At 54.6% G+C, this 27401-nt stretch overlaps 1 protein-coding gene across 4 annotated transcripts in view; it reads left to right on the top strand.

The window, feature by feature from the left end:
- Positions 1-27401, top strand: part of WSCD2 (WSC domain containing 2) — a 116354-nt gene that overhangs the window by 74157 nt on the left and 14796 nt on the right. For all 4 annotated transcript variants that reach the window (XM_030336675.1, XM_030336667.1, XM_030336668.1 and 1 more), the window contains 4 exons: positions 3173-3357; positions 18059-18180; positions 20619-20793; positions 26786-26950. In XM_030336675.1, the coding sequence (XP_030192535.1) occupies positions 3173-3357; positions 18059-18180; positions 20619-20793; positions 26786-26950 (647 nt within the window). The remainder of the gene's footprint in view (positions 1-3172; positions 3358-18058; positions 18181-20618; positions 20794-26785; positions 26951-27401) is intronic.

The raw sequence follows: 27401 nt of genomic DNA, 5'->3' as shown, positions 1-27401 counted from the left end.
GAGGGTTCAGATGGAATGAATCGCAGACGAGAAATGCAGAAGAGGGCCCCCAGCCCGCCTGGGGTGTCAGGAAGGAGTCCCAGGAGGTGACAGCCAAGCATCAAAAGACGAGTCAGATGAACTCACTTAATCCCCTTCAGTTCAGCAAATGTTTACCCCTGCCACGTGTGTGTGAGGTGCTGGAGGTGTAGAGATGAGTCCGCCATAGCCCTGCCCTCGGTGGGGGGCTCCCCAGCTAGTTGGGAAGACAGAGGCATGAGCAGGCTTGGGCAGTAGAAAACCGACAGCTTACACGTGGTGGGCATTTCCCTGTGCCAGGCACTGTTCTCGGCACTTGGCAGATATGAACTCTCATCCACCACGAGACCCCGAGAGGCAGGAATGTTGTGATCCACATTGCACGGATCGAGGACACCAGGGTATGGAGACCTCAAGCGTGATGGGTGCTGGGCTGAGGGTGCCGTTTAAAGTACTGGGGGCCCGTGAAGGTTGAGGGAATGGAGGGCTCAGGAAGGGTTACAGAGGTGAGAGCTTAAGCTAGGTTTTGAAGGATGAATAGGAGTTTTCTAGGTAGTCCTAGGAGGACAGAAATAACAGCACACTCAAAGATCAGAACTCCTGAAACATCCTAAATAGCCAGCATCCTTGCATAGGCAGTGGGGAGGGGGTGCACAGAAGGTCCGAGGGGAGTTGTCTAGAGGGGAAGCGGCAAGGCTGGCTGAAGCCTGCTGACACGGAGCCTTGAATGCCACCCGAAGCATCTGGCTTGGCCGCAGGCAAGGGGGGAACCGCTGGGCGGCGTTCATCAGGAGAGTGGTGTCCATTCATTCGGCAAATACTTATTTAACATTTACCCGATGCCAGGCATTGAGAATGAGGCAGTAGGTAGCAGGGCGGGGGAGGGGAGGGGCAGGGAGGGTGGATCTAGGGCAGGGTCCTCAGCCCGGAGTGAACACGAACATCACCCAGAGTCTTGCAAAACCAGATTGCCCGTTCTCACTTTCTGATTCAGCGGGCTTGGGGTACAGCCCAAGAATTTGCATTTTTCAAGAGTTCCAAGACTGTCCAGGCCCTGCGGGTCCTAGGACCATGGTTAGAGCATCGCTGCGCCGATTTTCACACTCAGCTGCACGTTAGGGTCACAGTGCCAATTAAATTAGACTGTCTCGAAATGGGAGCCAGGTGTGGCATTTAAAAAATGCTCCCTGGGTGATCCTAATGGCCGTCCATGTTAAAGAACCCCAGATAGGAGGGTCGGTAGGCTGAGCCAAGCCATCTGGAAGCTTATTTGCCTGCGGTGGAGACCCCGGGGGGGCGGGGGCTGGTTTAGAGAGTGGAGGGGTATGATCTGTTTTAATTCTGGAAAGATCCTCCCGGCAAGGGCAACAGGAGGTTTATTGGGATCAGTAGTCTGGGGCGCTCCCAGGGACACCCCAGTGGCCTGAAGGATGGCAAGGCTCACTCCCTTTCCCTTCCCAAATTAGTTATCCGTTGCTGGGCAACCAATGATCCCCAAATGTAGTGTCTTTTTTTTTTTTTAATTTTTTTTTCAACGTTTATTTATTTTTGGGACAGAGAGAGACAGAGCATGAATGGGGGAGGGGCAGAGAGAGAGGGAGACACAGAATCGGAAACAGGCTCCAGGCTCTGAGCCATCAGCCCAGAGCCCGACGCGGGGCTCGAACTCACGGACCGCGAGATCGTGACCTGGCTGAAGTCGGACGCTTAACCGACTGAGCCACCCAGGCGCCCCCCAAATGTAGTGTCTTAAACCAACAAACGTTTATCATCCCACACCATTTTTGGGTGTCAGGAAATAATGGCCCGGGAGTGGGATTAGCCAGATGATTCTGCCTCAGTGTCCCCATGGGCTTGCTCTCAAGGGACCGCGGAGACCTGCGGCCTCTGAGGACTTGGACAGGGCTGGAGAATCCCTTCCCGAGACAGGCACGCACCTGGCTGGTGGCCTGAGGCCTCGGGTCCTCACCACACGGACGTGTCCTTGGGGCCCGCTTGTGCGTCCTGACGTGGCAGGTGTCTCCTGTCCAAGGGAGGGGCGAGGAGGAAGCTCCCACCGGCTCTGGAGTTATAACACCCACTGGAAGTGGTTTTTTTTTCTTTTCCCTTGGAAATTGTTCCTTCTGTTAGTGGGTCCAGTTACATGAGAGGGGTCCGGGGTACCCCAGAGCAAAGGCTTCAGAGAGACGGGAAGACTAAGACGGGTGGAAGCAGGCTGGCCGAGCCCCAGGATTTCGGTGGGGTTCAGGCACCGAGACACCCGTTTGGTTTAAGCTGCTCTCCCTGCACCCGGCCAGGCGGGTGTGTGGAGCAGGCAAGGGCACGTGCCACCCGGAGTCGCTGAGGCGTGTGGGGGCACGAGTCCGGGCGGGTCTGTCTCTCCAGCTGCCCGCAGGTGTCCAGAGTCACGACCTGAGCTGACCGTTCCCCTCCGGCCAGCCTTATGTGGCCAGCATTCTGGAGGCTGCTCACGGAGGAGCCTTCCTGGTTCCGCCTCCGAGGCGAGAGGGGCTGATGAGGGCTTGTCCTAATCCTCTCCCTTCGCCCCTACCCGCTACAGCCAAGACAGGCCGTGGCGTCTCATCTGTTTACAGAACGAGTGTCCACAGAGTCCTTTTTAGGAAACGATCCCGAGGCCAAGGGGAAAATAAGTCAAAAACCTTGCCGTGCCTGGAGTTTTGTTTTGTTTAGTTTTAGGAAAAGGAATTTTTCTCCTGGGCTGGATATGTGACCTTGGTTTTGCCATCTTCCAAGGGGATACGAGAGCCCCTGCCTCCTCCCTTCCTTCCAGCTTTTCTCAAGGGACATGGAGGCATCATTTTGGGGGATGTTTCCTGCAATAAAGGGGCTGGACTCTGGAGCACGGCTCTAGGCAGGGAGGAGCAAGGGAGTGGGTTGGGACAGAAGGACCCGGGGCTTGGGGGTGTGTGTGTGTGTGTGTGCGCGCGTGTGTGTGAAGTGTGCCACGTGTGGAAGTGTATAAAGTGGGTGTCAGTAGGACACGGTGTGGCTATGGGGGGGGGGGAGGGTTCCTGGGGGTCCTTGTCCCCAGAGCCCTCCAGTTGCCCCAGGTCTCCACTTTGCTGGGTGAGCCTCCGTGTCCCCGGGGTCTGCATGGTGGTAGCTGCCCTGGACTGACAGCAGCCTTCCCCAGGGGTTACCTGTATGCCGGGCTGGAGTTCGGTGCGGAGTGCTACTGCGGCCACAAGATCCAGGCGACAAACGTGAGCGAGGCCGAGTGCGACATGGAGTGCAAGGGCGAGCGCGGCAGCGTGTGCGGCGGCGCCAACCGCCTGTCCGTCTTCCGGCTGCAGCTGGCCCAGGAGTCTGCGCGCAGGTGTACGTGAGTTGGCCCCGCCCCTCCCCGCAAGGCCGCCTGCTCCCTGCCCTGCGCCTGCTGGGGCTCCCCAGCACTCCCCGCAGCCCTGCGCCCGCCCCACCTTCCACCGCGGCCCTTGCCGAACGCTTTGATCCGTGGAATTCGGATGTTTCCACGAGCTGTGTCCCCTCCCTCCCTCCCACCCAGAGCGGCCTCCTGTCTTCCCGCCTCCTCCCCTGTCTTCCTCCCTGACAGAGTGAGCTGGAGCCTGAGCTCGGCCTGCCTTCCTGATTTTCTGAAAGCGTATTGTCTCTAATGATGATGCAGACAGAGATAATGACAAAAGCAGACACTTGGTCCTTTTCTCAGTGCCTTATGTGGAGTAGCACATCCTCACGGTGACCCTGGAAACGGGCGCTATTATTCTCTAACTCCCAGTTTACAGTAAAGGAAACTGAGGGTCAGTGTCACATAAGCAGCGGAGGACTTAAACCAGTTACAGGGCCCACGTCTTTCATGCTCTGCTTTGGTCTTATTGGACGTGCTCTCCAGTTTCCACACGGAGGGAGGGAGGGGAGTGAGCATGGACCCTCTTCCGCAGACATTGTCCCTCGGTCCCCCTTCTGGAACAGGTAATGTCTGTCTAGCAGGAATCTGCTCTGTGCCAGGCACTGTCCCAAGCCCACGACAGGCCCAATTTCATTTCTCTTCCTTACAGCCTCCGTGTTAATCATTCCCATTTTACACCGAGGAAACTGAGGCTTATCGAGTTTAAGTAAACCTGCCCAAGGCCACACAGTGTATTTAAAGGTGATCTGCAAACCTATGAAGATTGCTGATGACCTTGACAGGAGATGGAGGGCTGGGTTTCTCCCGATTACCCTTGTGATGCAGTCCCTGAGGCAGGGACAGGAACCCACAGCCACACCTCTGACCCCTGGGCCAGCGTTTCACATTTGAATGTGCCCGTGAACCCTATGGAGATGTTGTTACAGAGCACGTTCGGGTTCGGCCGGTCAGGGTGAGAGTTTGCATTTCTGAGGAGCTCCCAGATGACGTTAGGCTGCTGGGCTAGGGGCCACACTTTGAATAATAAGGCCTCAGACCTCAGCAGAGGTGACGCTGCCTGCCCAGGACACAGGTGGGTTTGGCGGAACGTAGAGACAGGCTTTTCCCATGGGAATGCCATTGTTGATAAAAAATTCGTGGTGGGCCTGCTTGGCCATGTGTTCTGTTTCCCAAATCCCGTGTGTTCGAAGCCCCACTCGGGCTTTTGCCGCGCAGTAGGGTGGCGCGTGTTGCCAGTTTGCAGAGGTGCGGGTTGCTGCCAGCGGAAGCACCGTCTGCCTCCCCACGGGGGCCTCAGTTCACCCCCGGGGCTGGAGTCCTGGCTGGCCGAGGTGGCGTGTGAAACCCAGGCGGGAGAATGGCCACACAGCGAGTCCCTCGTTTGGCCGCTAGCGTAACGAGGTTGTTTTTTGTTTTTTTTTTTTTAATTTTTTTTTTAACATTTTTTATTTATTTTTGAGACAGAGAGAGACAGAGCATGAACAGGGGAGGGGCAGAGAGAGAGGGAGACACAGAATCTGAAACAGTCTCCAGGCTCTGAGCTGTCAGCACAGAGATCGTGACCTGAGCTGAAGTCGGATGCCCAACCGACCGAGCCACCCAGGCGCGCCACGAGGTTTTAATTTGATGGCGAATCTACCGTCCTCACACTGATCCCCTTACGCCAATATTTATGTTATTTTTATGGTGACCTTGACTATGTGAAGAGATGGCCCTAAAATCATGGGCATTTCGTGAGAAGGCTGCTGCCGCTACAACATCCTAGTGGATGACGATGGGCTGGATAACAAGAATAAGGCCATGTAGATCGTTAGATATCAGCCAGACCTGCTTTTGGTTAATGTTCAGATTGACTGGATAACCTGGACGTATCCCCTCGCTCTCTGTCTCTCTCTCTCATGCTCGCGTGTGCGCACGCACACACACTGTTGTGATCACCTGATGTGAAGCACACTGTCACAGGCCATCGAAGATGTTCGGTCCGTTGAAATATACAAGCCTCGGCACACAAAGACAGTAGATTCTGTATAAGGGGGTGTGTCTTGCCCTTGTAGCAGTGGGGGGGCTGTGTGGGTGCTGCAGAGTAGCCCCTGATGCTGGTGGGGATGTTCCTGCACCCCTCCGCTTGCCCACCTCGGCAGCAGAAAAGTTACCCAGGATGGTGTTTTGTTCCCTCTGAGAAAGGAGTCTTTTATATTTATGTCCAAGAGGGGAACGTAGTCATGTCTGCTGAGGGTGGAGTCTAGGCTTCTCCAAGTCCACCGCAGTTGTTCCGAATCATCACTGTACAAGATTGGAAGCTTGGGCACCTTCAGCTGGAGATTCCAGAAGAAAATTGAAGCCTTATTAACCTCAAGGCTGCTATGGCTGAGATAAGAACGGAAGTGGCTTGGATAAGGAGATGGATGGTTGACGATGTGCCAAATCGAGACTCCTGGTGGGCGCCCAGTTGATACCATGGTGTCTGGAGAGAACATGGAGACCATTCATTGAACCAAAACACTTGATGAGCATCCATGGGGATTAGGCATGGAGAGGATGAGTGGAGAATAAAGCACAGTCTCCATGGTTGAGGAGCTCATGGTCTGGTGGAGAAACAGATCCAGCACTAATGGGGTCTGTTCAAGCATGGGGGTGTATATATGGGGGAATGGCAGGGGCTCTGTCTTCAGGAGCCGAGGGAGCGACATTTGGGTGGGATCCCATTTTAAGGAGACTTCTAGATGAGAGGGAGAGCCATATATTCCAGCCATGAACAAAAAGTCCAGGGTCAGCAAACGTCATGTGTTGAGTGCCCTATCGGAAGCACCTTCTTATATGCTGATGTCCCGTTTTACAGCTTTAGAAACTGAAACTCTGCACAGAAGAAGGCTGTTTGATTAGGGCCTTGAAAGATGCATGGGATTTTTTTCCTGGTGTGGAAGAGGAGGATATCCAGACTGAAGTTGCCAAGGGGTGGGAGGGAAGTCTAGGCAAAGGGAACGGGGTATGCAAAAGCCTAAAGGTAGCTTTAGGAAATGATGGGAAGGCATGATTTTTCCAAGGCCGTAGTGCTTCTTAGGGACTGAGTTTGGGCTGGAACCCAGCTCCCTGACCGCTAGTTTGGGTGCTCACTCACTACAGTGCTGTAGACACCTTGACCTCTTGTAAGGGATTCTGGACCTCATCTCCTCTCTTTTGGGAGAGCTCCTTGGATCTAGCTTACCTCCTCCTTTCCCTGACCTCTGATCTCTCCTTCTGCCCCATTTGCGGACTCGAAGCAAAACAGAATTGCCAGTGTCCTTGTGACTGGGTCAGAACCCAGTGGCACCTTTGGCTTTCCATTCCTGGACACGATTTATACATAAGTAAATCAGAAAGGGAGGCCTTCCGAGGTACTGGCACACGATAGCAGCGAGTATTATACCAGGCAGGGAAATGAGTAAACACACCAGGAAACAGGTATGGTGGAAACCGGATTCCGTTTGTAGAGTCATTAGTTGATATCAACAATGTATCTTAACTGCGTTTCCCTGAGCAGTGGCACAGAATTCTTAATGATTAGAAAGATCCAAAGGAGGCTTCTTGTCTCCCAAGCACCACTGGTGGGGCATACACCTTGCATAGGGAGGCAGCCTACATGTTTCCGAGGTGATGGAATGCTCTTACAGTAAGTAGTGAGAGCATTAAAAGGTTAGCAGAGCAAATGTCTGCAGGCACCCTGCTATTCTTCCTTGACACAGACTCTCAGGCACGTGGACTCTTTGCCCTTGTTACAAAAGAACCGAGAAATGGACTTCCTTCTTGGTTGGATTACATTTTTCACAGCAGTTTGCTAAATGTGTCAGCAAGTGTAGCTCTCCTCCCAGGGGCAGAGACCTGCCAGCGATTTGAGAACGTTACGGCTTTACAGGATGTTGCAAGAAATTTCATTTGCTTGAAAGACTCTTGCAAGATCTGTGTTAGAAGATTCCTTAGAACTACATTGAATGTGTTAGATACACGTTGGGCCCATTGGGTGGCTGTCCATGGTGCTGACCGTCCTTTCGTGCAGCCTAAAGCCCCCAAAACTGCAGGCAGGCCAGATTCTCTCAGGATTCAGCACCTTTTCGTCTTGCTTGCTTGCTTGTTTGTTTGTTTTCTGTCTTGGTGGAAGTATTATGAAGCTTACAGTACCATGGAAAAATAGATCCTTGACTTATGGCTCACTTTACACAGTGTATTTTGTGTACTGTTAGTCTTGGCAGTTTTTTTGTCTTTGAAAGTTAGAAGGGGAATTTCGTGCAGTACTTGTGTTGTGCTCACTGATCCTCCATTCTGGTGGCTTCTGCCAAGGGGAGCCTCAGATGTTCGTGGAAAGTCACACTAGATGGATGGACCATGCCTAGCTCCTCCTTTGCCAGTTCTGGAGGTCTCTCCTTCACTTTAATAGGTGCCCGGGACCCCTGAATTTTATAATTTATATGAATCTTCATGAGTTCTGCTGTGTAGGGTCGAGGAGATGACAGCTAGAAAAATTTCCTCCTTCTGCGTCCTGAGGGGAGAGAATTGGTTTGCTCTTCGCCCCTAAGCAGAGTCCACAAAGGCTAGGGGGGCAGCGTAGGTTTTGAAATCAGGCAGACATTGCTTCTATCCCAGCTTTCTCACTTACTTGCCGTGTTGACTCTGGCCACGTTGTTTCCTCTCTGAGCCTCAAGCACCTCATCTGTAAAATGGGGACAGTTCCAACCTTTAAAGATTGCTGTGACCACCAAGTGAGATAAAATCGAGAAAGCACATAGCACAAGGTTATTGAGCCGTTGTGATGCCCCTTTCTTCCTAGAATGAAAACTCCTTAGTGCGCTCCACGTAGCACCCAATTCAAGCCGTTTGAATTTGCAACAGCCCTCAGGAGCCTTTGGTGCTGCCTAAAAATAGCTGGTTTGAATTCTTCTCGGACAGTTAGGCTCTTTGTGTAATTCAATCTCTCTCTGATTATAGGTGGCCGTTAGCAGCTCCCAGCTCACTGCCTTTCCTCCTCGCTGGCATCTTTAATGCAGTAGAGCCTGGCCTAATTACCCAGGGGGTGGTGGCCTCTTTCAAACCAAGGGGAACTCTTCCACGCCTGCCTTTAAGCTGATGCCTGGTGACATTTACCTCATTTTTGTGAAGCCTCGGAACAAAGAGATGATAGGACTTCAGAGATACTTGCAGCTGGTTCCAGGCTGTTCTTCATCTGCCCCCAGCAAAGAGAGTTGATGAACAGTTGCTCTGCTCACCTCTTGCTAGTAAAAGCCTCAAGCTGCCGAGGTCATGCACCATCCCAGCTGGCCTGGCAATGAAGAGCTGACATTACCAGAATGTGGGGCATGGGCTTTTGTGACGCTGGGGCCCCTGCTGCGGGCCCGGAGAGGGTTTCTGGGAAATTCAGGTGGCTGGTCTGGGGTCCCTGGAGCCCCCGACCGTGTTAGGATTGGGCAGGCTTCCCACAGAACGGCAGAGGGGCGGGAAACCAAAATGGGGTGTCGGATAGGATTGGGGTCACATCCCAACTCTGCTCCCCGCTGGCTGTGTGACCTGGAAAAGCAGTTGAATCTCGTTACATCTCCGAGGCCTCCCCCTGCAAAACAGGATAATAGTATGGCCCACCTCACAGGCTGCTGCAAGGATTAATTGAGATACAGTGTGTACAAGATGTAGCACAGCTGATGTGATTACCATCGTGAGTGTGTAGTAACATTGGCCGTGAGGAAGACATGACCCAGGGCTGCTGCTGTTGTCCAGGGGGACCATTCTCAGAGAGTCTGGGCTGTGAAGAACAGTGGCCCTGAACTCCACGTGGGGTTTCCCTGGGGGGTTACAAGTGCTCCGAGATCCGAATTTAAGTGGGGTTCCCCCAGAGGCAAGGATGGGAACCTTGGTTTGCTTGGGAAGTGACCCCAGGATGCATCTCTGGGAGGGATGGAGAAATGAGACAAGGAAGGGAAAGAGCCGAAACAAGGTCCGCTACAGAGCAGGGCACGCTGAGGACAGCCGAAGTTAATCCCACTGGGGAGCTCGGGGAGATGGCGGTGAACGTGCTTCAGAGGTGTCCCCCTGGAGGGGCAGGAAGCTGCAGCGTTTACCCTCCTACACACCCCCATCATTGGCTGAGGGTGGCCCCTGGGGACATGGCCCAGCCTGTCTTCACCAGCCCTAAGGCAGAGTCCTGGGTATATATTGTGGGTCGCTGTCCATCTGTATCGGGACAGGGAGCGCCAGGGGCCCTGACACCGGGGCATCGAGAGCGTCTGCTCTGTAAAGTCTAGCCACCCTTCACGCATCATGGACAAGCGGAGGAGAAAGGAGCAGGGAGGGATACTGAGTCCTGGTTAGGTCTTAGGCACGTTAAATGCCATCACATGGGACCTCCACTCTCACCGTGCAGCGCAGATGTGATCCCTATTTACAGATGAGGAAACCGAGGCTTAGGAGGTGAAGACACCTGCCCAAAAGGACACTCAGCTTAGTAAGTACCTGACCCAGGTCTGTCTGAATTTATTTATGTAGTTAGTTATTTATTTAGTTAGTTTTGAGAGAGAGAGAGAGAGAGAGAGAGAGAGTGCATGCGATTGGGGGAGGGGTGGGGAGAGAGGGAGAGAGAGAGAGAATCCCAAGTGGGCTCCTCACTGCCTGCCTGGAGCCCCGATGGCAGGGCTCAGACTTCCGAACCACGAGATCATGACCTGAGCCAGAATCGAGAGTCGGACGCTTAACTGACGGAGCCACCCAGGCGCCCCTGTTTGAATTTAAAGCCAGTTCTCTTTCTGCTGGGCACCAGAGCTTTCTGCAAACGGGAAGGCATCTGTTCATGCTGTGGGAGTGCAAAATTCTATCACAGAAGAGTGTTAGGAAGGTCAAGGGATCCTGACTGGCCACCTCTCCTTCCTTTGCAGACCCAAGTAATGAGAAGGCCTCACCGCTGACGGGGAGGACCACTTGTCCATTTTACAGATGGAGGAAAGGAGGGGCGTGGGAGAATTAAATGTCTTCTCCATGTTCTGACCACCAAGCCATAGTAGAGAGCAACCTGCGGAGAGAAATGGACTGCAGAGTGCTCCCCTGATCCCCGAGAACCCCACCTTCCTGCCGGACATCAGGAAGCCCTCTGCGACCCTGCGGTTTCCCCCCAAAAGCCGAATGGGCAGGACTGTAGGAAAACCCCACATCCAACAGGCCCACTGCTCCTGGAACCGCCTTCCCGCACCTGGTCCCCTCCTTACCACACCCTTGGACATACATGGCCCAAAGAGAGACTCGAAGCAATGCCTCCTCATCCCACTCTGGCTCCTTGAAACCTCACCTTATTTGGTATTCGAGGCATTCAACTCAGCCCTCTTCTCTAAGCTGGTAGGGTCAGGGACTCATTAGCAGATGCTTAAATGTCAAAGGGAGACAACCTCCGTGGAACTGGGCTTACGGTCTTCCTTCCGCCTTCCCACTCTCTCAGTCTGGCGGCCCGCAGATGGCCTTCGTCCAGGCGTCCAGGCCAAAAGGAGGAAATCACATGGAGAGATGGCAGGGAAGAGGTCCCTGCCCCCTCCCCCACTGCTTTTCAGGTTAAGTCTTAGGGCAGGAGGCAAGGAGACCGGTCCACCGACCTTCACCTGCCCCTTCCACTCTACTTCGGGCTCACCAGACTCAGGCATATCCGTCTCAGAGTGAGCCACCCAGCATTCGCACCTCCGTTTTAAAGATGAGAACATCGAGGCCCCAAAAGGGGAGGAAACTTGCCCAAGGGCGAACACCGAGGAAGGGGGTAGCCGCCAACGGGCACTATGGGAAGAGCTGCCTGCGTGACAGGCACAGACTCCAAGGTCCAGGGAAGGGAAGTAGAGGTGGCACCAGAGCTCGTGTCTCCTGGCCGCTAGGCTTCCGCTCCTTAGCCAGGCGGCTCGTCCCGAGCCTGTCAGTTCCAGGAAAGTGCTATGGCTTCTTGGTGTGGTGCCAGACTGGTGCCTCTTCTGGAGCCCCTGGGTCAGGGCCGACCCCCTCAAGGCCACCTGCAGACGCAGGGCTGATGTAGCCCCATCAGCCAGAGCCCAAGAGCCAGGCCCCCCCAGCTGGGGGTGATGAAGGCAGGGTGTTTGGCCAGGGTGGGGTCCAGATGCACGCGTGTGGGCTCACGGGACCTTGAGTGATGCCCCGGTGACCTCAGCTACTCAAGGTCGTATCTGCAAGAGGATGTAGGGGCGACTCCTAGCAGTGGTGACCCAAAGACCACCTTGGGCGGGGCGCCAGCTGTCACGTGCTCATGGGCAGACACACTCCTATGCAGAGACTCACGTCAGGTTCAGGGTTACACAGGACCGAAACAGATCCCAGCAGTGCCCCGGCTGCGCGCTCCAGGCGTGGGGGTCCCCGTGCTCTCAGCGTCCCGGGGAGAGCCTTGTGATCTTGTCTCTTGTACGGTACAAGCATGAAGTGGCCTCGCACTGGGGAAACAGACATGCTTGCAGGATCTGAGGTCCTGGCTGTTCAGGGAATTTTTGAGAAATGCCCAACCCCTGGTGACATTGAGCCTGTCTGGGGGGGAGGTTGGCTGCGGCTTAGCCAGGCCCTCCGCTAGGAGAGAGAGAGAGCCCTTCTCCACCCAAGCTACATGGTTGCCAGGCAACCCAGAGAGATCACCGAGGATTGCATCTCTGCCCCGTGGTAGAGGTCCCACGCACAACCACACGGTCACGTACAGATGCCCACCGTCAGGAGACAGCCTACACCCTCAGGGTCCTACATTCCCACTGAGACAGAGCCACGTGGCCACATTGGTGGGCTCGGTGCTCAGCATTCACATGCCCAAACAGATCGGTTCTCACGTTACCGCATGTGTCCACAAGATGCACGCACTGCCTCCTTGTCACACACCTTATGCACACACGTCCCACCTCCCAGACACGCCCTCACTACAACCAGGCCCACAGGTAATCTCACGGTCAGCCCCTCCCGCCCCGCTGATGGGCAGACGGATGCACTCACCCCACGGGTGCCCATACACCGCCCCCCCACCCCCCGCTTCTGACACAACTCTTTTCCCCAGCACAGTCTCAGAAGGGTGGGGGTGGGGATCCATGAAGGAAGCACCCTAGAGGGTAAGAGGTCGTGGGCTTCGGGTCCCTACAGTGTACCCAGGACTGCCCCAGTCCCAAAGGGGCCACCCTTAGCCTCCACCCCAAAACTGATTCCCGTAGCAACCTTCGCGGCCTCAGCCATGACCCGGGGAAGATGGTCTCTTGATTCGCGTCCTGGTGGGAAAGAGGAAGGTTAATTTGAATATGGTTTTAGAGACTCAGAGTCAAGACCTGGGCATTTTTTGGTGCTCCAAGAAATCCGACTCCAGTGTCCAGATGTCCCAGGGCGACAGCTTTGACTTTGTGAATGATTAAGTAGAGCGAGTGTGAAGGGCAGGATCCTGGGACAAAATAAATGGCCCAGTGTTTTGAAAATGCCGATTCAAGGCCCAGGGGTGGCATTGAGCCTGTCTGGGGGGGAAGTTAGCCCGGCCCTCTGCTAGGGCTAACTTAAAGAGAGACAGCCCAGAGAGTGTGAGAACTCTGAGCTCAGACGTTCCTGGGTTGGAATCCAGAAGCTGCTACTTGTCACCTGTGTGGCCTTGGGCAAGTCACTGTCCCCCCTCTGAGCCTTGCTTTCCCCTTCTGTATAATGGGGAGAAAGAGACCTTCCTTGTAGGGAATAGAGGACCAAGTATATCAAGTGTTAGGGTGCGTGGGGTAAGAGCCCAACTCTTAATATCAGCTCAGGCCATGACCTCCCAGTCTGTGAGATCGAGCCCCACGTTGGGCTCTGTACTGACAGTGTGGAGCCTGCTTGGGCTTCTCTCTCCCTCTCTCTCTGCTCCTCCCCTGCTTGTGTGCGTGCGCTCTCCCTCTTTCTCAAAATAAGTAAACACTAAAACTTTTTTTAAGTATATCAAGTGTTTACACATTGCCTGGCACACAGCCTCCGATAATACCCTCCAGAGTGGAGGAGACATGTCACTTAGATTCCAGTATCCGCTCTGCCTCTTCAAGTGGCACAGCTGACTTGTGTCGAGTGGTTTCAGCCCTCTGAGCCTCGTTTCTTCATCTGTCAAAATGGGGATCCTGAGATCACAAGCCGATGTGCTTGTTCAACAAGGCCACGCCTGGGAGCGCTCAGCCTGGTTCCCGGAGGGTAGCACGCGACTGATAATTCAGGAGCCACAACCTAACGGGGATACTCTGATATTACTATAAGCGCCTCGTTATCATAACAGCATCGTTATTATTGGAAGGAGCATGGACTTGGGAGACAGAGAAACCTGGCTTCCATTTCACTCCGTTATTTGATTGCTCTGTGCCACTGGAAGGCAGCTTCCTTGAGCCTCAGGCGCCTCGTCTGTGAAATGGGAGAGGACCCAGCATCTACCCCATCTGGGTGCCGTGAGGGTTAAGTGGATCCCAGGCACCCAGCAGGGAGCCTGGCATCAGTGGGGACTCAGTGAATAGTAGCAGAGTTGAAGAGAGAAGGCGACCTCCCTTGTTTCTAAAAGCAAGGCGGGGTCTCTCTGCCCTGTGACCCGAGTGGGCTGACAGCTGAGTTTTCTGGGTAAGCGAGGGTCCGTGCACCTGCTTTGGGCTTCCCACCTCACTGCTGCGAGTCTTTGGCTCAAATGCCTGGCTCCCCTCCCTGACCTCCCCTTGGGCAGCACATTCTCTGAGCATCATCGAATCTTCCTCGGGATGACTCATGAGTTTATGGGGCTTCCCTCTGAGCATCCTGGGCCACGGGATGGGAGACTGTCGCGTGTTCCCCACACAGGACACTGGTGGCCTTTGGGGGGTAGCAGTTCCTCATCTGGGGGCTGGAGGGCTGTCCTGTCCAGAAGAGCAATGTGCATAGTCTGTCCCCCACCCTGCCATGCATAAGGGGGGAAACCGAGGCCTGGAGGACCACAGGGCGAGTCAGCAGCATCCTGGCCACCCCCAGCCTCCACAGCCCCCGCCACCTCCCTCCCCAGCCTGGAGCAGGAGTGAGGGCTCCAGGAAGGCAGGGAAGAGAGAACTGGATGGTGCGAGCCTGCGGCGCGCTCTGGAAATGAGCCATTTAACCAAATTCCAGATGTCTTCTCCGTTTGCTAGATTTGCCTCCGCGAGGAATGCCTTCGGGCTACTGGGTGCCAGGTGGTAGAAGGAATCACTAGGGTGACAGCTGACATTTAAGCCGATCGTTCCCGAACTCCCTCCCTCCCCCTCCTCCACCGTCTTTCTGCCTGGGGAGCGATTGCGTAGCCCTTTCCCTGCACGTGAACGTGAATAGATGTGTATATGCCAACAGGGCGGGCTGACTCCCCGGAGAGACCCAGAGACAGACGTATAGAGTGGGGGCATATACGTGTTTGCAACTTTAACTTGCTCCCCTTTTTCCAAAAGGCTGACATTTTGTTGCTGACAGCGACCCATAGTAAGTTTTTGCCACCGGTGGGGGCCTTAGGTTGGTCCCATGACCTCCTGGTCTAAGTCCTGCCACTGTCGGCTGCAAAATGAGAGTTTGCCCCCCGCCTTCCAGAGTTTTCCCCAAGGTGCAGTGAGGTGATGTTTGTGAAGTTCCCAGCACAGCAGCTCACACGTGGTAGGCACTCGGTAACTGACGTCTATTTTTGTGCTCCTGGTTTTGATCTGCACTGTGTGAACGGTGTCCTTGGTTTTACGTGAAAGCCGTGTTCTGGAAAGGTTCACATAACTCAAACGTGAGCACGGCTGACCTCAATTTTAAATGGGCATCATGGGGGCGCCCGGGTGGCTCAGTCGGTTAAGCGTCCGACTTCGGCCCAGGTCATGATCTCACGGTTCGTGGGTTCGAGCCCCGGGTCGGGCTGTGTGCTGACAGCTCAGAGCCCGGAGCCTGCTTCGGATTCTGTGTCTCCCTCTCTCTCTCTCCCCCTCCTCAACTCATGCTCGCTCTCTCTCACTCTCAAAAATAACAGCAAAGAATTAAATGGGCATCATGAACCTTTTGGGAAATTTGACAGGGGCATTTAAAAACTTTTAAATTTGTCTTAATGACATTGAAAAAATACATATTCACTGTAGAAAAAGAAAAGGGTTTTAAAAAGATGGAAATAAAAATTGCCTCTACTGCTACTCCGTTCGTCAGCGTTCTCCAGGGAAACAGAACTTGTAGGAGTTTTATTTATATATACGTTAGGAGACTTATTTAAGGCATTGGCTCATGCAGTTGTGGAAGCTGGCAAGCCCGACATTTTTAGGGCAGACCAGCAGGCTGGAAACTCAGCAGTTGATGCCACAGCCTTGAGGCAGAATTCCTTCTCTGGGAAACCTCAGGTTTTGCTTTTAAGGCCTTCAACTGATTGGATGAGGCCCACCCGTGTGCTCAAGGGAACTCTCCTGTAAGTCTTCCCAAAGTGAACTCATTATAAATGTTAGCCACATCTACAAAGGACCTTCCCAGCAGCACCTGGACGTATGTTTGATCAAACACTGGGGCGTCACAGCCTCGCCAAGTTGACATAAAACGACCATCATGCTTGCCGTTCAGAGATGACTGTGGCTGTCAACATGTTTGCGTAGGTCCCTCTAGAGATTAATGTTGAGGGTTCATTTTTTTATTAAAAAAAAGCACCTTTTTTTATGGGGGCGCCTGGGTGGCTCAGTCGGTTAAGCGTCCGACTTCGGCTCGGGTCATGATCTCACGGTTCGTGGGTTCGAGCCCCGCGTCGGGCTCTGTGCTGACAGCTCAGAGCCTGGAGCCTGCTTCGGACTCTGTGTCTCCCTCCCTGTCTCTTTCCCCCTCCCGCACTCTCTCTCTCAAACATAAATAAACGTTAAAAATAAATACATAAATGAGCCTTTTTAAAATGTTTGTTTATTTTGAGAGAGCGAGAGAATCCCAAGCAGGCACTGTGCTGTCAGGGTAGAGCCTGACGTGGGGCTCCGTCTCAGAATCTTGAGATCGTGACCTGAGCCGAAGTCAAGAGCCAGACGCTTAACCTCCTGAGCCACCCAGGCGCCCCTGAGAGATCACTTTTGTACAAAATTGATATTTGGTCATATGGGCAGTTTGATAGTCTCTGCTTATATTTAGCATCTTGAATGCATCTTTAGCTCTCTAAAGGAGCCTTGAATGCCGTTGTTATTATTGGCGGGGGCATGGAGTCCCATTGTGGTGGTGGTCTGTATTTTATTTGCCCGGTGCTTCGTCGTTGGACACCCGGCGGTTCCCAGTCTTCCACATGTTAATGCGAGTGAGTGCGGTGGGGAACATCCTTATTTATACATCTGTGTGCCCCCCACAGTGGGTGCCAAAGGGGCCCGCCCACGTCCCCTTTCCCTGCAGTGACTGCCAGCAGCCAGTGGTTCACGTCTGCCCACTTGCGCGAAAATAAACCTTGGCCCCAGAGGAGTGGGCTCTCCCGGGACGTTGTGTCCCGCGGCCAATATCTGACGCGCGGCGGGGAAGGGGGGACACACGGCCAAGGCCGGGCCCCTTTCCTTGCAGTGGGACCGGCTGTGGCACGGCTTGTCGTCCGTGCTTGGGTGGGACCCAGCCGAGGTGACATCCTTGCTCGGTTCCTGCCCTGCTTCTCCCCCGCCCCCTTCTCCTGAGAGCGCACCTCAAGAAAACACTGTCTCAGGTCCTGCTCGTGGCAAACCGGGCCTCAGGCACCATCGCTGCCTGTTGCTTTGGGGTGACTGTGCGGCCTCCGAATTCCCTGTTGTGTGCCTGATCGGGTTATCTTTTTTTTTTTTTTTTTTTTTCAACGTTTATTTATTTTTGGGACAGAGAGAGACAGAGCATGAACAGGGGAGGGGCAGAGAGAGAGGGAGACACAGAATCGGAAACAGGCTCCAGGCTCTGAGCCATCAGCCCAGAGCCTGACGCGGGGCTCGAACTCACGGACCGCGAGATCGTGACCTGGCTGAAGTCGGACGCTTAACCGACTGCGCCACCCAGGCGCCCCCTGATCGGGTTATCTTAAAGGCGGTCCTTCCGGCAGATCAGTCCCTCGTAACCTGTACGTGCTCAGCACTGGGTGGGCAGAGGATGATGGGAGGGAGAAGACAGCCCTGGGTACTTTGCTTCCCTCGATCCCCTCAGCAGCCGTCTCCTGAGGGGATCATGAAAATCCTCCACGGCGTATATCATCCCCCTGAAGGGGGGGGTGACCGTTGTGGAGGATGAATAAGGCACAGGAACGCTGACAAAAGGGGACAATAGGGCCCCACAGGAACATCGCGGGACCGTTGACAAAAATGCCGGGGTTGAGAAGACTTTGAATTATGTAGCCGATCCGTCTCCACTCTGGTACACTGTGTGACCTTGGGCAAGACTCTTGCCTTCTCTGGGCTTCGATTTAAAAGCACTTTTCGGGGCACCTGGCTGGCTCAGTCAGTTAAGCGTCTGACCCGTGATCTGGGCTCCGTCGTGATCTCCCAGTTCGTGAGCTCAAGCCCCAAGTTGGACTGTGAGCTGACAGCACGGAGCCTGCTTGGGATTCTCTCTCTCCCTGTCTCTGTGCCCCTCCCTCGCTCACAGGCACATGCCCTCTCACCCTCTCTCAAAATAAGCAAACATTAAAAAATACATAAAAGCACCTTTCTTTAGAAAGTGGTTTGCCAAGCTGAGATCTGACCACTGCTTTTCCCTCTGGCCCTCCAGATGGAAGCGCTGTCTTCCGAGGCTGCTTCCACAGGCCCGACAACCTCTCCCTGGCCTTGCCCGTGACAGCTGCCATGCCGAACATGTCCGTGGACAAGTGCGTGGATCTCTGCACTGAGAAGGTGAGCCCGGGGTCCTGTTCACAGAGCTCCGGGTGGGGGCGGGGGGGGGCAGTGTGGAACAGCTGGAGGAAAGGGGGTGCTTGGCTGGAGAAGCCGCAGCTCGGGCAGGATGAGGGGGTCATCCCTCTGATGTGTGACACGGGAGAGAAATGCAACAGTTTCCTGTGGATCTAAGGGGCGGAAGTTACAGGGGGTCGATTTCTTTCCCCCTGAGGAAGCGGGTTTGTTCTAATTGTGGGGAATGCTCAGGCCTGAGGCTGACCTTCTAACTGGGCCTACAGGCATGAGTAGACGATTGTCAGGGAAAGGCAAGGGCAGCCCCACTCTGGGACAGAGTGAGCTCCCCGTCACCGGAGGCAAGCACGTCGAGTCAGGGCAGGTGTGGCATCCAGAACGTTGGGCGTTGGATTGAAGTTGGACTAGATGATCTGTGGGTCCTTTCTCAGCCCGAGATCCTCCCTTCTTGACCAGAGAGCGAACTCCACAAGGGTAGGGGCTGTGCCTTGAACACTGGTGCCCCCCCCCCCCCGATACCCAGAGCAGAGCTGGGCACAACACTGGCACTCAGTGATGTCTGAGGAACTCTGTCCTTCTTTCAAGGTGAGCTCATTGCACGAGCAGAAGCGCCCCTCCCCCACCACAGAAAGGTGGTTGCCCATGCCGAGAACCTACTTTGTGCCAGGCCCCGTGCTCGGTGCTGGGGATGCACGGTCACCAAGATGGCGTGTCTGTCCTCAAAGATGCTGGCGGTTGTGGGGGGGCCTGTCTCGTGGCTCCTGCTGGGTGCTCCAGCTTGGACCCCAACTCCCGAATGCCCCACCTGCACTGAATTGTCCTGCTTGGCCCAGGCCTCACGGGGGCCCCTGATCCATGAGGCACACCTCGCAGGAACGCAGAGGGCTGCCACTCACCGAGCACGGATCTCACGCTTCATCTCTCACGTCAAGGCTTGGACTTGAGAATTTTCACCCCCATTTCACGGATGACAAAAACCAAGGCCCGCACAGGGGAAGGCCCCTGCCACACCTACGCTCTGAATTTCTGAGCTACCCTAGAGACCTCCCCTCCCCCTCCCCAGAGAGGCTTCCAGAGCCTCCAGGCAGGCAACTTCAAGTCACCAAGCATTTCCTGAGTGCTTGCTCTGCTGCTCCTAAGAGACTTCCTGGCAAGTCAGGGGCCAAGTTCATAGGCTTAGGAGGTTTGACCAGCTTTTGATCCAGCTTTCTCTCTCTCGGGTGGGCATGGATGCCCCTCTTCCATGGCATCCCCTCCAGGTGGACAGTCCTCGGTCCCCGAGGGCCCTGGAGCCTGCAGATGGGACACCAACAGTGAGACAATGAGGTCCCAGGGCAAAGCAGCGTGTAACAAAGGGTCGGACTGCATGTGGGATTGGGAATTGAGGGTATGTGGGTGGATAGGAAGCCCCCCCCCCTGCAGACCTCCCTCTTCCAGTTTCTTCTGATCTCCTTAAGGAAGGAAAAAAAATCCCAGGGATTAAGTGACTGAGGGTACAGCGCTGCCGTGCCACGGGTGGAGGAGATCTAGGATATCGGGGGAGTCTCGCTGTGTATCACCTGTTAGAAAATGCCATCAGTCACGGCCCACGCAGACCCACCTGCGTACCGGCGTCTTTGTCTCTCCCTCCCTCTCTTTCTGTCTCCGCTAAGAGGTGAAGTCCCTATTCAATGTCTGTTAGAAAGAAACCGATCCTATGGTGCCACGCTTGCTGAACTGGTTTGTTACTAGATTATTCCTGGGACCCGCTATCGGGGAGGATTCAGGGCTGCGGATCTGGAGCAAAGGGCAAGGGGCAGCCCAGTCCCCTCCGAATCCAAGTCCCCCCCCCCCCCCCTTGCTCCCGCTTCGCCGCTCCTCGGGACAAATGAAGCAATTGGGAGCAGCTGTCGCCACGAAATCGTGGCTGCACGTGGCTGTCAGTATCCTGTTTGTCGTGAAAGAACGGGCTCACACAGCCTCTCCCAAGGCGTGGGCTTCGTGTCCCCCCTCGGCCCGGGGGACTTAACGGTGGCAGGGCGGGCGACGGTGAGAAGAACATTTCCTGGTAAGTTTTCCTTCCGGTCCTCCCGGAGAAAGCTTCCTCTTGGAGCTCAGGTGTCTCCAGTACTTTCCGCCTTCCGCTAGTCTCCGCCTTTGCAGGAAAAGCGGAGCCCACCCGGCTCAGGGCCTCGTTGCAATTGAATCACACGGTTTTCCTTCTCTAGTGTTTGCAGCTACGGCGTGGACATGGACGCCGGTGCTGGTTTTATTTGTCAGTTACCCCTTAATAAAGCCGCGTAGGAGGCGCGCAGGGCGGGGCAGAGCTGTAAGAGTGAAGTTGGCCGCGAAGGGGACGCTGGGAACGCCAGCCCTCCTCTGCGTTGCGAGCCCGGTCAGTCCCGCGGTTTGGTGACCTCCGTCCTCCCCGTGTCCCGCTCCAGGAGTACCCGCTGGCGGCCCTTGCGGGCACCGCCTGCCACTGCGGGTTCCCCACCACGCGCTTCCCGCTTCACGAGCGGGAGGACGAGCAGCTCTGCGCCCAGAAGTGCAGCGCGGAGGAGTTCGAGAGCTGCGGGACCCCCAGTTACTTCATCGTGTACCAGACGCAGGTCCAAGGTAAGCCTGGGCTCCCCCAGCTGACCCCCGGATGCTGTCCAGGGGCTTCCCTCCCTGGAGGTGCCCTGGTCAGCCCCTTTCGTGCCGCTGGTGCTGCTCAGACGGGGGGGGGGGGGGGGGGGGGGGCGGTCTGCAGACCCTCATCTCTGTCCCGCATACTGAAGCCCCCCGCTTTGGTGGCTCTTCTCCTGCAGTGGAGGCAGTGAGCTTGAGTGTGACGTCCCCAGGGCTGGGCGTGGGGGACCTGGGGGACCAACACAGAGCCGCCGCAGGATCCTGGGCAAGCCACTTCCCCTTTCCGGGCCTCAGTTTCCCCATCGGTAAAATGAAGTTATAGAATGTGGACTTCCAAGAGCCCTTTGAATTCTAGGAGTCTGTCTGTTGAGGTATAAATTCTTCTCTCTCCGTCTCACACGTTCCACTTCTGCCCCCCTCCCTCCCTTTGCTGGTGGGACCCCCTCTTCCTGTTCAGCTCCCTTTCCGCCCCTTGTGGCTGCCAGCCCGTGGCTGCGGTGCTGAGGACGCGTCTCCGGGACAGTCTTTGCGCCAGAGTCCGTGTTGAGTCCTTAGTTCACGCTTTCTCTCTGAATCCCCTCAGCTCTCCTGGGAGGCAGGAATAATCATCACCGCCCCTTGACGGTAGGGAAACTGAGACTCAGAACAGTTCAGGGCCTTGCCTGAGGTCACGCCACTGAGAAAACTTCTAGATGAAAACCATCCCCCCTGACCGAGGCATCACGACGGGTGGGTGGCTCTTGGAGAGGTGCCTTGACAGACACTCGGCCCGAGGGAACCCCGTGAGGGGTTACCCCGATGTCTGAATATGCCGACCACCTACTACGCGCTGGTCGAGTGCGAAGCCTCAGCTCATTTAATGATGTAAAGCCTGCAGTGAGTCTACGACCAGGGCAATATCATCCCCATTTTCCAGGTAGGAGAAGCAAGACCCGGGAGGTGAGAACTGGCCACAATTGTACATGTACAAGAGTGGTTTGTTTTCATGTTTCTGACTCCAGAGCCCCTGCTAGAAAGCCCTGGCCCCAGTGTAAAGAACACTCCCCATACCCCCTGAAGCCTGGAGACCCAATAGAACACCATTGGGCTAGACTCCTCTTCATCTCCCAGGAACCGGGCCACCCCGTATGGTTGGGCAGGTTGGGCACTGCACAGGCACAACCTACAGGGAAGGTGGTGCCTGAAAGCCAGCCCGTGCTCTGCCCTCTGGATGGAAGTGCCTCTCTCTGCCCAGAGGAAGGAGAGAGCGCCTTTTCCTGATGTGCACAGGGGTGCCAAAAACTAGTGGCATCCCTGCAAAATCTTGTCCCCTTTTCGGTCCCATGGGGTTACCAGGGGTGGCCATCGGTGGCTGCTTCTGTGGCACCTGAGGTCCTGCTGAGAGCCCAGGGAGCGGGAATCAGTTTAGCAAGTGTGGCTCTTGGCTTTGTTTACACTCCCGTGAGGGGGACGAGCCTTTGTTCGCCTGCAGAAAGGGTCTGTCAGTCTGTGCAGAACTGTGTCCCCTAGCCTAGTGGAGAGTTCTACGTAGATGAATCATTCCATGACCGCGAATGGCTTTGATGGGGACGGGGAACAGACATTGGAGCCTTTTCAAAAGCAGATAAAGAGCCCCTCATTGATGACTTTGCTCCTTCCCTGTCCCGTGTCCCCAGGCCATTACTGGTCAGTTTTTCCACGTCAGGCTTGCAGCTCCTCAACGCTGGCGAGGTTTGAGGGGCCTGTGGCTTATCGGGGCTGCCAAAAGCCTGGTCCGTCTCGGCTGCCATTTATTGAGCATTTACTATGTGCTAAACACTCATGTTCCTGCCAGGAGCTAGATGGTCACTGAACACCTGAGTGCCAGATACGGTCTAAGCCACTAACTGCTCTAATCCTCCACGATAGTCCAATGACCGAGGCATTGTCATCATTACTCTTTTACAGTTGATGCAACCTGGCACAGAGAGGTTGGGTAGCTTGGCCAGAGTCACACAGCTAGGACAGGGCAGAGCTGGGAGTCAAACCCAGGCGGTCTGGGTCCTGAGGCTCCTCTTTTTTTTTTTTTTTTTAATGTTTTCTTTTAAATTTATTTTTTATTTTTTACATTTGTTTGAGAGACAGAGACAGAGCACTAGTGGGGGAGGGGCAGAGAGAGAAGGAGACACAGAATCCGAAGCAGGCTCCAGGCTCTGAGCTGTCAGCACACAGCCCAACTCGGGGCTCGAACTCACAAACTGTGAGATCATGACCTGAGCCGAAGTCAGACGCTTAACCGACAGCCACCCGGGCGCCCCCTGAGGCTCCGCTCTTAACCACAGCTTCTCAGTATATATTGGAAATACTTCACACATCTTATCCACTTAATCCTGTAAAGTGATTAGCCCCATTTTACAGGTAAGGAAACAGGCTCAGAGAGGGGAAGAGATTCGTTCAGTATCACACAGCTCCCCCCTTAACAGCCCTAGACTAAAACCCAGGTCTGTCTGATTCCAGAGTTCTCTACAGTATTGCCTCCAGCGTTTGTTTGATTGATGGAGCTTAAGCACCAAATAAACTTTTCTTTTTAGGGCTGAAAACAACAGCCTTTATACCTCAGGGAGGGTCTTGGCCTCCCATTCAAGTATTTGTTTTTGTTTTTGTTTTTTTTTAATTTTTTTTTTTTTACATTTATTTTTGAGAAACAGAGTGAGACAAAGCGTGAACGGGGGAGGGGCAGAGAGAGTAGGAGACACAGAATCTGAAGCAGGCTTCAGGCTCTGAGCAAGTGGTCAGCACAGAGCCTGATGTGGGTCTCGAACTCACGAACTGTGAGATCATGACCTGAGCCGAAGTCGGACGCTCAACCGACTGAGCCACCCAGGTGACCCCCATTCAAGTATTTGAATGGAGCATTCTGTTTTCTGGAGAAATTGAGGGGCCAGATTTTTTTTTTCCTCCCTCCCAGCATTTTATGATGGAAAAATGTCCAACCTCCAGGAAATTAAAAAAAAAAAAAAAAAAAAAGGAATCCTACCGTAAACACCCATAATGTGTCCCATAGATTTCACATTTGTCAACATTCTGTTACATTTATCCTCCACCTCCCATTTCGCCATCCTTGGTCCTTGTCTTCGTCATGCGTTTCAAGGTACGGTTGACCCTTGAACAAGTCAGGGGTTGGGGTGGTGATGACACCCTGCACAGCCGAAAATCCACATGTCACTTCTGACTCCCCCCAGAACTTAACTACCAACGGCTTGCTCTTGATTTGCAAGCCTCAATGCTCCGTGTATCGTATGCTGTGTCACAGTAAATATGCTAGAGAAAAAAAAGTGTTAAGAAAATCTTCAGGAAAACACATTTAGGGTAGCCTATTGTGTTTATTAAAAAATCTGCAGATAAGTGGACCTTCACAGGTCAAACCCATGCTGTTTGAGGGTCAGCTGTTCAGGTGCAAACACTGAGACACTTCAGGGTACGTATCCTTAATTTTAATGCAATATTTGCTTACGGTTTTTGAAGTGACCTTTGCGTAGCGTAGAATGCACCCATTTTAAATGGGCTATTCGGTGACAAGTGGATAATTCACGCCCCTTTCAAAACGCAAGACCTGGGCCGCCGGGGTGGCTCAGTCACTCGAGCCTGTGACCTCAGCTTGGGTCACGATTTCACAGTTCGTGGGTTCGAGCCCCGTGTCTGGCTCACTGCTGTTCGTGCAGAGCCCACTTCGGATCCTCGGTGCCCCTCTCCAGCTCACGCTGTCTCTCAAAAATGAATAAATGTTTATTAAAATAGAAGACCGTACCATGCTCCGGAAAGTTATACACCTAGGCTGTTTTGCAGTATGTTTCCACGAAAACCATTCCCAGATACCCCCTTGGCTTCAACAAAGACCGGATTCTTCTTTTCCAAAGTCGGCTGTGCTCTGCACAGATTCAACCTGGGCAGTGGGGGAGGGGAGCCGGCCCTCGGACTGGTAGGAGCCACAGTTGATTGGCACCCCTATGTGGGAGAGCCCTGTGCTAACGGCACACGCCCTCATTTGACCCGCCCGAGGACACCACGGTTGTCAATAGTCCCATTTTATTGGTGAGGAAACTGAGGCTCAGATCCATCATTTTCCCCAGGTCACCCAGCAAGTCGCCGGAGGAATTGGAATTTCAGTTCAGGACTTCAAACTTTTCCCTCGAGGGGCCGTTACGAGGCATCAGTGTGGCTCATAGATTTCAGTAATGACAGGTCTGGCAGAACAGGAAAGACCATGTGGAACCTCGGGAGGAATTCTGGGAAGGACGGGATGGAGGGCGGTATCAGATGCTGAGCAGGGGGCGGTCACCGGTGCCTCGGGCGGGACAGGCTCCCTGCAGCAGCGGGTTGGAGCCCGGAATGGCGCTGCTGGGAACAGTAGGAGGAAGTGGATTGGAGAGTGTGGACAAGTCTGCCAGCAGTGGGGTGGAAACGGGGTGAGGACAGAGAGTGGCTCCTCGAAACAGAAGTGTTTAATCCTGGAGTGATCTGGGGGCACCTGGGTGGCTCAGTCGGTTGGGTGTCTGATTCTTGATTTTGGCTCCAGTCATGACTTCGTGGTCGTGGGATGGAGGCCCACATTGGGCTTAGTCCTGGGTGAGGAGCCCCCTTGGGATATTCTCTCTCTCTCTCTCTCTCTCTCTCTCTCTCTCTCTCTCCCCCTCCCCGGGAATGGGAGGGAAGGAAGAGAGGGTAGGAGTAGGATGCGGAGCAGTGTGGTGAGCTCGGGCAGGGGACAGGGGGTTGTCCACAACCCGAACTGAGGATTGAGGTCGTTGGGCCAGAGTGCAGAGGCAGGGCTGGAGCCCCAACTCTAGGATTCTCTCCTCTCCCCTTCCACTGCAGAGTCCCCTGTGCTGGCCTTCCCTCAGCTTCCCTTACATCCGTAGGGGCCAAAAGAAACCACCGCGGTGCCTTCTCAGCTCCGGGGCGGGCTGCAGTGGGAGGTGTTGAGGCTCTGACAACAGGAGCATTGGGAGGACTCTGGAAAGCCAGAGAATCAGAATGGTACCCACCTGCCCCAACCCATGTACAGATGAGGAAGCTGAAGGCTAAAAAAAAACCAACTACCCCCTCCGAGCACTTTAGCGCGTTAACATATTACATGTATCATGTCAGCCTGTACAAGATGCCTGCAAAGTAAATATTGTTACCCTCCGTCCTCCTACCTGCCCATCTACATGTCTGTCCATCCATCCGTTTTTAAGACACTGGTATCGTCCCTACTCTATGCCACATGATACGGAAAGTGCCGGGGAGGCAGCAGAAAGCAATGTAGGCAGGGTCTCCAACTAAACAAATAGTCGTTCGAGTAACAGTTGAGATGAGCCATATGGGGGAGACGGACAGTGTTCGAGAATGATAGCCCAGGGAGTAGGGAAGGCAGGCGGTGCTGATTCAGCAGAGTGGGAGGACAGCAGCAGTCTGCCTGGCAAAGGCAGGTGGGAGGGCAGCAAAGGCTCCTACCCAAGGTGCCGAGTCAGGAAGGAGCAGGGCACAGATAGGAAGCGCGGAGACCCCAAGGGCCGGCAGGCAGGGGGGGTGGGATGAGCCCCGGAGGACGAAGGAGCCGGGCCACCCGGGACTTGGAGGCCGAGATCAGAACCTTGGACTGGATCCCATGCAGGTGGATGCTGTATGAGGGTTTGCATCTAGAGGAAAGGACGGTGGAGTTGGGGGCGGTGTGAGAGAGCGACTCGCTGTTCCAGGGGGAAACTGAGGCAGGAGAGAAGACGCTTCCTTGTAGCTGATGTTCATTGAATCCCTGCTGGGTGATCAACCCTTTTCATCCATGAGCTGATGTAACCCTCACGTCAATCCTGTGATGAGGAACCATTTTCTCCTTTTAAAGATGGGGAGGCAGGCCCGGAAGGAGTTCTGTCTTGTGCACTGGGTCGTATGGCTGGGAAGCGGGCCGGGATGGGGCTCAAGGCCCTGGTCCCTTCCGGACGGGCGCTGTCCGCCCCTGACCATGCCCTGCCTTTTGCAGACAACCGCTGCATGGACAGAAGGTTCCTCCCAGCCAAGTCCAAGCAGCTCATCGCTCTGGCCAGCTTCCCAGGCGCTGGCAACACGTGGGCTCGCCACCTCATCGAGCTGGCCACTGGCTTCTATACGGGCAGCTACTATTTTGACGGCTCTCTCTACAACAAAGGTGAGGAGGCAGAGGGGAGCAGAGAGGACCCACCGGGAGGGCATGGGAATACCCTTCCTGAGCACCTACTGTGTGCCACTCCACTCACCCGGGCACGTTCGCCAAGACCTACTGTGCGCTTGCCCCCCCCTTTCACTTAGAGCCCACCGACATCGCCTGAGCAGCTTCTGTGCCATCAGGCACCTACTGCGTGCATGTGGTACCTTCCCTCTGTTGAGGTCACCACAAACACTCCTTGAGCACCTACTAGGTGCAGGTTCCTCACCACAGACCTTTATTGACCAGCAGTCCTGTGCTGTATACAGAGGTAACAAAACTGGGTTCGTTCTGGGGGGGCCTATGGAGCACCTGCTGTTGGTCAGGGGTCTTGTCTGCATTTCAGAGCCCACATCCTTACCTCTCTGTCACATAGGCAAGAAAGTCCTGGGGGTTCGCACTGGGGAACTGAATG

Source organism: Lynx canadensis, chromosome D3 (genome assembly GCF_007474595.2).
Source record: "Lynx canadensis isolate LIC74 chromosome D3, mLynCan4.pri.v2, whole genome shotgun sequence".
NCBI lineage: Eukaryota > Metazoa > Chordata > Mammalia > Carnivora > Felidae > Lynx > Lynx canadensis.
Note: the sequence above shows the minus strand (reverse complement) of the source record. Positions and strands in the feature narration are given on the sequence as shown.